Consider the following 10,594-nt stretch of genomic DNA (forward strand, 5'->3'; position numbering starts at 1 on the left):
GCATGATGCCCAGTAAAGACTGAAGTAGGTCAGGACCCTGGAGTAGGTAGTCGTTCAGGGAGCGACCGGCAGTGGCGGCTGACGCGTCATGCACTAGTCTCAATTTTTTCTTGTTTTTGTTGTCAACTCCAAAATGGGCTAAATAAAATACGCGCTTATGTGGCGTCAACAACTCTTCGTCTGATAATAATCGGGCGTAATTGTTTTCAAGTAAATGATTAATACGCTCCGTATACCTAGAGGCGTATCCTTCATGTGACAGCATTCTTCTTTCCACAGCCAGGAATCTCTTATAAGCATTTGGGTAAGAGTCAGGCAGTTTAGCATCATTTTTCCATGGTAAACTAATTTCATAACTCCCGTTAATTAATCTTGCAGAGTTATCAATGACGTTGATTGCACGAATGTCGTCCTTATTTACGCGTGGCTTAGAGTTCACTCCTATTGATTCGAGTGCAAACGATCGACGAACCAGTTCATGAAGTTGTTTATCTGCGCTGTCGCTAAGTGCATCGCTTGACCATTGTGGTGATGAGTGTGTGTCTGCGTCTGTGCATGTGTGCGTCTCCCGCCGCGCGGTAAGGATGTCCGCGGGGGTGGCGGTGGAGGGCGGAGTGCATGCGTTGCAGATTTCGGCGGCCGGTTTAGCGCGCTCGTACAGCACTGTTGTCAAGGCATGCTCGGCGGTCGAATGTCGACCGAATATGGCTGCAGGTAAGGTTCCGTGTAAACACCAACCGAGTTTTGTTAATGTGGCACAAGGTTCAAAATCGCCCCGATGAACAGTCTTTAGCGGCATTAACAAATGGTAATAGTCCTGTCCGATTAATAACTTCGGTTCCATATTACAGCGGGGTATAACACTTTTTAGATCGCGTAAATAATCGTAAGAGTCTAAGTTCACGTTAGATAGGTCCAGGGTTGGTAAGTCTAGCTCACTCATTTTTCGCGCACGTAAGTCGTACATTTCACCACTAGAGTTCGAGATTTTAAAGTTCACAGTTTCAATTGTACACTCGAATTTAGATTTCCATGCACATTTCATACTTATTGTCTTTGGCTGACCTTGAAGGTTGACACAGTTAGCAAGATCAGCTGATATCAGACTCACTGCGGCCCCATCATCCAAAAGGGCATAAGTAGCAATAGTGCCGCTAGGTCCATGGAGGTTCACACGTACAGACTTTAGGTAAACACTATCACTAGGTTCCACGACAGTATTGGTAACGGTTGCGGTCGTGGGATTGTTGTTGACAGGTTCATCTGTCGCACTTAATGTTGGCGTATTATTTAGGTCTTCGTTGGTGCTGCTATTGCGGGGCGCTGCGCTGGCTGCGTTAGGTTTGTGCGGCCAGTGAAGGACGCGGTGGTGGGGCAGCCCGCAGCCGTCGATATCGCACGATGCGGCCGGGCAGGTTTCTTTCCCGTGGCCTAGCAACAGGCATTTATGGCATATTCTGTTTATTTTAACAAAGCGCCATTTATCCTTGCGTAGCGCGCGTTTAAATTTCGCGCAATTAGTCAGCGGATGATAAGACACTTTACAAAACTTGCACTTCGTGTTAGTATCATTATCGTTGTTTAAAATGGGGTGAACTTGATGTTTTCGGTCTTCCATCTTTTTGGGAAATTTATGTTCATTTTGAGAATGGATATGAGTTACACCAGCGGCGGCGATCTTCGTAGCTTCTTTGTGCAGGAACTCGGAGAATAACTGTAATTTAGCTTTATTTGTATCGCTATGTTCGTATATATAGTCTGCCCACTTGTTGATAAGCGCACTGGGACACTTTGATATAACGACGCTTAGTAACTCAGGGCTTCGAAGATGGTCGGTCTGATTAATAGACTCTGCAGCTGCCACGTAATTCTTTACTTTGACGGCGAAGTTCACCAACTCGATATGATACGCTTGCGGTAAAGGTTGCAATTTCTTAAATTGTGATACAATTTTATTTATGATTAGGTCAGGTCTTCCGAATCGTAGCTCTAGTGCGTCTAGGATGGCGCGTGGTGAGGTGTCAGTCGTAAATAAAGATGAGACCGTTTCTTTAGCTTCACCACGGAGACATTTCTCTAATCTTGCGATATTTTCAGTATCACTATAGTTGCATAACTTCGTGGATTGTTCGTATGATTTTTTAAATTGTATCCACTCGAGCGATTCACCCGAAAATAACGGTAAGTCCTTAGACGTGGCTAATCGAGATAAAAGGCGAGTATTAGCACTTTGAGTTGTAGTAGCTAGTTTCTCCATTGCTTGTGCTAGGGTTTGAAGTGAGCTGGGTCCGGGGTTCGGTTCTTGCCAAGGAGTCGCGAGAGCGCGTTCATCTTGATCGTCTTGGCGACTTTTCTCGAGCCACTGTTCTACTTTTTGAGATGTTTCGGACAAAATAGATCGTTGTTCTTCACTGCAACGCGACTTCTGAGAATATTCTTCATCCAGCTTAGCGAGTGCAGCGTCTAGCTTTTTGTCTATTAACTTCTTCTCGATCCTAGCTTTAGCTTCGGCGGCGTCTAACTCTAATTGCTTTCTTTTTGCTTGTAGTGAAGACATCGAAGTCTTACTTATTCGAAGTATTGGATCGGTGATATCCATGTTCAGTTTCAATTTTGATGCTACCCTCTTTTGCGGTGGGCTGAATCTGCAAACTGAGCGCCTTCGCGTTGAACTGGCTTGCGTGATCCGTAAATTCTTCTTCTTTAGAGTTCCTTGGGCCTGGCACTTCACTCTGAGCATCCGTGGCATGTTTCAACTTTTCTCTTTCGAGAGCACCCCGCGTTTTAACCATGGTGTGCGGAGGCGTGTGGAACATTCCTTTGCGTCCCGACATCCGTACTCCTCTGGATCCGGTTTGATAGGACCATGTGTAGCCGACGATTGCAGCCACAGGTGGAGAGGAGCAGAAATAAGAACAACTAGGGATACTTTTTGAGGTAAATGTTAGAGCGCATGGACATGCGTGTGTCGCTCGGTGGCGTATAGGGAACTGACGTTGATTGGTCGATAGCCAATGCTCGTTGCACACATATGCATGCTCTCGCGCACACTTTATTCACACATAGATACATAGAAAACAACAGTGGTAAGTAAGGTAAGTACCTACATATGATTTTATAATATTAAACTAAAATGTATATTAATTACTAAGTTTTATGTTTCAGGTTATTCATTTCAGGTCCAGTATATTGCGTCGTCTACACTTAGAATTATGTAATTTTTTTTTAATGCCCTGGATGCCAGCCCTTTAAACCAAATCTCATAGAAAAAGGGGCAAACTATGATGGCTCCATCTATGCAAACCTTTGACAGTTGCCAACCCCATTCGACTTTACTCAATGGGAATTTTTTTTTTTCTCTTAAAATTTCGTACTTATTACTACCAGAATATCCCTATTCTGATTTTGAGTACTTGATAAAAATTGGTAAGTTTGAAAACAGAAGCTGAAAAAAAAAATAACAAACAAAAAATGGCCCATTTTTACTCACGTAAAGGCTCGGGCTCGCCCTGCGCGACAGCGCGCGTAACCGCGTCATACATGGGATTAGAGAAGTCGCGGCCCTTCCTCCGCGCCTCCTCTAGCGAGTACGCGGGCTCCGCCACGCCGCCGAACTCCACGTTGGAGCCCTGACGGAAGGATACGCTCTGGGATGAGGCTAGGCTGCTTAGGCCGCCGCCTTTGCCGCTGGAAACAAAAAAAAATGGTAAGTTTACGTTAAAATTATTGCGAGACATGCTGACATTAAAATAGAACATTTACAGTTCCTCTATACTAAAAATGCACATATTTTGCAGGAGCATTATTTTTTAACATGGAAATCTGAGTCGGCCGGAAAAATCCGGCCCTATTTCTCATTACCCTAAGATTGCAGGAGCAGAGTACTTCTATAAGACATCATATTTTCATAGTGTTTTGAGGTTAAAGAATGACTCACGCTAGACCGCGCCGAGGAGTCTGATATGTCATTTTCTATGACGGCTGATCGGCGATCACATGGTGCTTTTCATAGAAAACAAAGCGCCGGCCCGGTCTAGCGTGAATCATCCTTAATGGTACCTCTACTATCTACTTTGTCATTTGCCAAGTCGTTACAGACTTAGGTATCTCGGTCTGACCTAAGTCAAACTACAACCAAGTTACATTTTTTTTTGACTACGACCGTATGGTCAACTGTTATTCTCATAGGTACAGACCAGCTTTTCTCGAGCCCTAAGGGCTGCTACCTTAACATAGCGAGGGATGACAAATACGCCCCAGTGGTCTATCAATAAAAATGCCAGGAAGGATTGTGCGAATGGAGTGGAAAGAGTCCGAAGCCCTCGGCTTCCAAGTAGTAGTTGAGAGTGCAACCAGGATATGCCTACCCTAAGAGAGAGAGAAAAAAATAACAAAAGAGCACTTACAATGGCCGCCGTTCCAGAGACATAGGAAATGCTCCAGGACTCACGTAACTCCAGGAAATGCAGGAACCGGGAATTCCGGTTCCTGCACTGATTTTGCATAAAAAAACCAGCGCCAGCATAAGAACCAGGACAAAAAACAAGAGTACTTACAATGGCCTTTTCCTGATGACGAACCACGCGGCCGCTCCGGCTATCGCCAACAACAGCACCAACAGCACTGGTACTAATACAGCAGCGGGCGCAGCTCTCGTCGACGCCGCCGCTTCAGCACAATACGGTGGCAATAACGGCGCTCGGCAGATGCACTCTAACTCTCCGCTGGTGGTTTCGGAGCAGACGCCGCCGTTCTGGCACGGGCAGATGCGTGGGAGTGGGCGTGGGACTTCGGCGGCTGTGGAATGAAGGAATATTTAGTAGTAATAAAACACTTTAATCCACTATAAAAGTATCTAAACCCGACCCGACCCGGACCCGGGTATGTCCTTAAACTATGTCCAGGACCGGGTATGTCCTTAAACCACGTCCAAGACCACCGGTGGACGGGCAGCAGCGTCCCTCAAATTCGGTGTACTCGACTGCGATCGCCAACCCGCCTGCCAAGCGTGGCGATTATGGCATTCACCCCCCAAAAAAGGGGGAGGCCTATGTTCAGCAGTGGACGTCTTATGGCTGAGATGATGATGATGATGAAAAGTATCTAAAGGCACGAAGTTTAATTAATAAATTCTTTCTTCTTGTTGCCAGTAACTATAGGTACCTACAGTCACGGATTTTAATTGTTGAACCCATTGAACCATCTAGGGTTCAAGTCAGCGTCAAGCGATTCAAGGACGAATCATGATATCCCTTTCTAATGTCTGGCACTATCCGTTTCGGCTATCTAGGATGGTCAAGACTCAAGTCATTACCTTATCCGTGGCCGTGCACGCATAAGGACGTCAAGTGGTGCCACCCTAATAATTGCTCGGAACAATGCTGAGTCGAACGGATCCGAGAATGCCCGAAGGGAGGGGTGTCTCCCCACTGATAGAAGTACATATTTACCAGCATTACATATTTATAGCTTGTTCCTGAGCAATGCCCGTAGATTTGGGACCGGCTGTATCAGGGCAGGCGCAACGCCAGCCGCCCCCGGCACGGTTATAGGATGAGAGCAGGGTTTTGAAGAACAACCGCCAACCAACCGACTAATCTTGTTACTAGGTTTTCAGTAACTACTAACGGGTTTGCAGCAGTAACTGTTAAGAAGTTAGAAGTAAGTACATACCGGCATCACAAGCTTGTTCCTGAGCAATGCCCTTGGGTTTAGGAGCGGCCGAGTCAGGGCACGCGCAGCGCCGGCCGCCCGGGACGGCGAGGCACAGATGCGAGCAGGGGTTTGACGAACAGCCACTGGTCACTGAGGTGTTGTAGCGGCGTGGGTGGTACACTGGACACAAAGGACACAGTTAAACAACAGTCAAGGGTAATCATAAGGCGACGTAATTTAGTAAAAGGGATCCCAACCCCAAAGATGATAATTGGCGTATTTTTTGTAAGGGGAGGCCTTTGCACAGCAGTGTAAAAAAATTGTTAACCGCTTTATAAAAAAAGTCTCCTGTTACATTCTAATTTGAACTTTGTGTTGACAAAATAAAATTTAATTTTGCTTGGCAAGGTTTGACGTATAGCCATTTCCATATACTACTTAGTATGCTGCTAAATATAATTAAATAGTATGAAAATGTAATGTAAAAAAATAATAATGGTGTTGTGTTAATTCTTGTATAGGCCACATGGACTTTAAATTTTTTCACTTTGAAATGTCTATTTGGCTGTGTTGGTTTGACCTATGTAAAAAGAGGTAAGAGGAACTCCTGGAGGAGAGGAGGAAGATGTGTATAACTATACACATCTTCACCGATTTTAACTTCTATAATACAAAACAGTATTTGTACCCAACGGCTTTCGACGACTTCCAGTTTAAAAGAGTCCGTCTTGATGCTAAACAATAAAATAACTTACCAAAAGACTCTCTGAGTATAGAAAAGAAGATTTAATTTTTTACTCACCTTTAACAGCCGACGGGTTGACTAGATCCTTAGACAGTATAAACGGCACACCGCGCCCGAATTTATCCTGACGCACCAGCTCTCCTGACTCCCTCGTCACCCAGAACAGAGACGACTCAAACACGTCCAAAGACACGGGATGTTTCAGCATATCTCCCTTAAGAACCGTCTTTCGGAGCGAACCGTCTGGCCGCATCATCTCAATGGTGTTCAATTTCGTGTCCACCCAGTAAATAGTGTGATCCATAGCATGGTCAATAGCCAAGCCTGTCGGATGTCTGATGTTCTCGGTAATAAGCGGTCGGCGTTGTGAGCCATCCATCCAAGCGGTTTCGATCTTCGGCGCTGAGCCAGCATCAGCCCAGTACATTTTACCTTGCTGCGGATCGACGACTACTGATGTTGGACTCTCTATTCCAACAGTTACTAGGGCTCGACGGTATCTTCCATCAGTCTTAGCGACCATAACGCGACCGCGCGGCTTAGAGCCAGTTCTATCCGTCTCTGTCCAATATAAGTTTTCACCAATATAGTCCACGGCTAAAGCAGTAGGCTTCGAGCTTCCCTTCATGTTAAGATCCTGAGCGAATCCACTCTTAACTTCTCCATGTAACGCATTGACCATGTAGGATCTCTTGATGGTCTTATCGTAACTGTCAGCCCAGAAGACCATCTCATGCTGAGGATCGTAATCGATGGCCTCAATGCGTTTCTCTGATGAGATGACTTCGTATTCTTCGTTCTTGTCTTGCACGAAGCCTCGGATCTCAGGGCCGTTGGCGAACATTAGCACTACATCTTCTTCCGTTGCTTTACATACACCGGAGAGGCTGTCAGCCAGCCTGTAAAAAAAGAAGTTTATTAAAGAATATTGTTTTTTTTGTTGTGTCGGAACAGGTATAATCTAGGTCAGCAAATGCAGTTTGAGCACTGGCTCTGAATGTTTTCTGATTGAGGAAACGGAAAAATTCAAGCTGTGACGTGAATTGAGCGCGGGATATTGGTAGGATAGTGGGGCTCTCTTACTAATACAAAGGAGTTCGTAAGCAGACTTCGTGTCAAAAGATGTTATACACCTGTATAAGCTGAACCTCTAGCGTCCCACCATATAAGAAAAAACGGGAACCAAATTTGAATCTATTGTAATAGAAGATAGAAAACATTTTGATTCGTTTTAAAATCGAACGAAACAGGACAAAAACAACTTTGTTCCATTTAATAATGATTCAAATTCCTTTGGAAGTAATTTGTACTAGCATTAGTACCATGGGACGCTAGAGGTTATGATATTAACAATAGCTTTGAGTACTTACTTGAATCCTTCCCTGCAGCTACAACTAAAGCTGCCATTCAGGTTAGAGCAGAGCTGCGAGCAGTGATGGTCTCCCGTAGCACATTCGTTCACGTCTTCACACCGCTTCGGATCCGCATGAGAGATGATGTAACCCTGATAGCAGGAACAGATGTATCCTACACCAGTACCGCCGGTCAGGTTCGTGCAGAAGTGCTCGCAGCCACCTAGAACATAAATAAAATAAAAGATGCGAACAAAATATGTAAAACACTAAAACAGAAGTGGGCCGGATATATGATAAGAGAAAAAACCGGGCAAGTGCGAGTCGGACTCGCGCACGAAGGGTTCCGTACCACAATGCAAAAAAAAACAAAAAAGCAAAAAAAAAACGGTCACCCATCCAAGTACTGACCCCTCTCGACGTTGCTTAACTTTGGTCAAAAATCACGTTTGTTGTATGGGAGCCCCATTTAAATCTTTATTTTATTCTGTTTTTAGTATTTGTTGTTATAGCGGCAACAGAAATACATCATCTGTGAAAATTTCAACTGTCTAGCTATCACGGTTCGTGAGATACAGCCTGGTGACAGACGGACGGACGGACGGACGGACGGACGGACAGCGAAGTCTTAGTCCCGTTTTACCCTTTGGGTACGGAACCCTAAAAACTGATAAATGGACCAGGAAGATAATATAATGGTACCCAAAAAGCTGTGAAAGGAACCAGGGTGGCCAACGGAAAGCTGGGAAGATGACCTCAAAAAAAGTGGCCGGCCCAGGATGGATTACAACATAAATGTATTAATCAATAACCAGCAGCTTTCATTGAAACTTATTTCGTTCGTCAGACAAATCGGTGAAATCTCCCTAAAATATGTATTTTTTTTTAATTTATTAAAAATAGCCTTGACCATATTTCTTTAGGCAACCCTATTCATTAATGTTCTGGAACATATTTTCTTTCATATTTTCATAGTTTCATCCGTCAGACAGATTGGTGAAGGTCAACCATATGTGGGATCTCCTACTATATCATCCATAAGTCTGGGGTGAACATTAAATTCAATATTATTGGAACCGAATGAGTAGGTAATATTACAAGTCTTAGCGTGATGACAATCCCTTTCATCGCTAGCGCCTCCACGTGGTCTCCACAGTCATCTGACAGATCGCAGAGCTGCGTTTGTTCCACACATCGGCGGTTAGCGCATTGAAACTGTGAGTATGTCTTAGAGCTTATATTTTTCCTTACCTTTAGAGATTATATCACAAGTCTTAGCGTGATGACAATCCCTTTCATCGCTAGCGTCTACACAGTCATCTGACAGATCGCAGAGCTGCGTTTGTTCCACACATCGGTGGTTAGCGCATTGAAACTGTGAGTATGTCTTAGCTTAGAGCTTATATTTTTCCTTACCTTCAGAGATGATATCACAAGTCTTAGCGTGATGACAATCCCTTTCATCGCTAGCGTCACAGTCATCTGACAGATCGCAGAGCTGCGTTTATTCCACACATCGGCGGTTAGCGCATTGAAACTGTGAGTATGTCTTATCATAGAGCTTATATTTTTCCTAACCTTTAGAGATGATATCACAAGTCTTAGCGTGATGACAACCCCTCTCGTCACTGGCGTCTCGACAATGATCTGACAGATCGCAGAGCTGCGTTCGTCCCACACATCGGCGATTGGCACATTGAAACTGTGAGTATGTCTTAGAGCTTATATTTTTCCTTACCTTTAGAGATGATATCACAAGTCTTAGCGTGATGACAACCCCTCTCGTCACTGGCGTCTCCACAATCATCTGACAGGTCGCAGAGTTGGGTTCGCTCGACACATCGGCGGTTAGCACATTGGAACTGTGAGTATGGGTCGCAAGGCTTGGCACGGGCGGCGCAGAGCGTCATGTTATTCTCGTCTGAACCGTCACCGCAGTTATCTACTCCGTCGCAAACTTGGTATCTGTATAAAATAAATGATAGTTAAGTCTTGGTCTCAGGTTCACGCTCTTAAGAAATGATGCTTCTATATTGCTATAAAATGTTATATGTATGTACAGCGTGTAAGAAAGGTCAAAATGTGAAAGTTTAAATACAGAACGCAACGAAAAGTAACGGCATCAGTACGGATATGATGGTCGTTCTTGTCTACGTGACTTGTCGTCCGTCACTTTCTATCCCATGGTGTTAAAAAGTGACAGTTATTTCATCACGTGAATAAAGATGGATAAAGTCATAGGTACATAATACGCCGACTGGAGAGTGAAGACTATCACAAATGTTTACTTTCTTATTTAAAGTACCCAAGGATCTTAAAAATATAAGCCTGCAGCATTCCTAGAATATCAGTATTGTTGTTGAGATAAGTTACCTGGGCACACAGCGATGGTTAGTGCAGTGGAACCGCCTGAGCGTATCACAGTTGAAGTTGGTACACAACGCTGGTGCTTCATCGCTGCCATCGCCGCAATCGTCCGCTCCGTCGCACAAGTCCGATTGTGATACGCAGAGGTTGTTCGCGCATTGGAATCTGCAAGGGGAAGTGAAGATTTGAAGTTGGACTCTATTTCTTTCAGCATAAGAATCATAATTGAGGGTAGTTTCCAAGATGAATACTTAGAGTATACCCACAGATAGAATGGCAACAGAACCGATCCATTAGTGGTGGAACCGGTGGAGCAATGCCTCCGTATAGTCTACATAAAGATAAAAAGGGAGACGAAGACACCATAATACACGGAATGGTGAGCATTCTTCACAATTAAGTAAGCTATAACTTTGGTACATCCTTATTCACAAAGTGAGCGCAAAGAGTCGCTACTTAATTACTTTTTCTATTT

At 44.4% G+C, this 10,594-nt stretch overlaps 1 protein-coding gene across 3 annotated transcripts in view; it reads right to left on the minus strand.

Moving 5' to 3' along the window:
* LOC134668741 (low-density lipoprotein receptor-related protein 2) overlaps positions 1–10,594 on the minus strand; it is a 440,880-nt gene that overhangs the window by 22,901 nt on the left and 407,385 nt on the right. For all 3 annotated transcript variants that reach the window (XM_063526188.1, XM_063526187.1, XM_063526189.1), the window contains 7 exons: positions 10,126–10,284; positions 9,491–9,717; positions 7,771–7,975; positions 6,458–7,299; positions 5,674–5,835; positions 4,557–4,797; positions 3,491–3,687 (listed from right to left, as the gene is read on the minus strand). In XM_063526188.1, coding sequence (XP_063382258.1) covers positions 3,491–3,687; positions 4,557–4,797; positions 5,674–5,835; positions 6,458–7,299; positions 7,771–7,975; positions 9,491–9,717; positions 10,126–10,284 — 2,033 coding nt within the window. The remainder of the gene's footprint in view (positions 1–3,490; positions 3,688–4,556; positions 4,798–5,673; positions 5,836–6,457; positions 7,300–7,770; positions 7,976–9,490; positions 9,718–10,125; positions 10,285–10,594) is intronic.

Source organism: Cydia fagiglandana, chromosome 11 (genome assembly GCF_963556715.1).
Source record: "Cydia fagiglandana chromosome 11, ilCydFagi1.1, whole genome shotgun sequence".
In the NCBI taxonomy this organism is placed as follows: domain Eukaryota; kingdom Metazoa; phylum Arthropoda; class Insecta; order Lepidoptera; family Tortricidae; genus Cydia; species Cydia fagiglandana.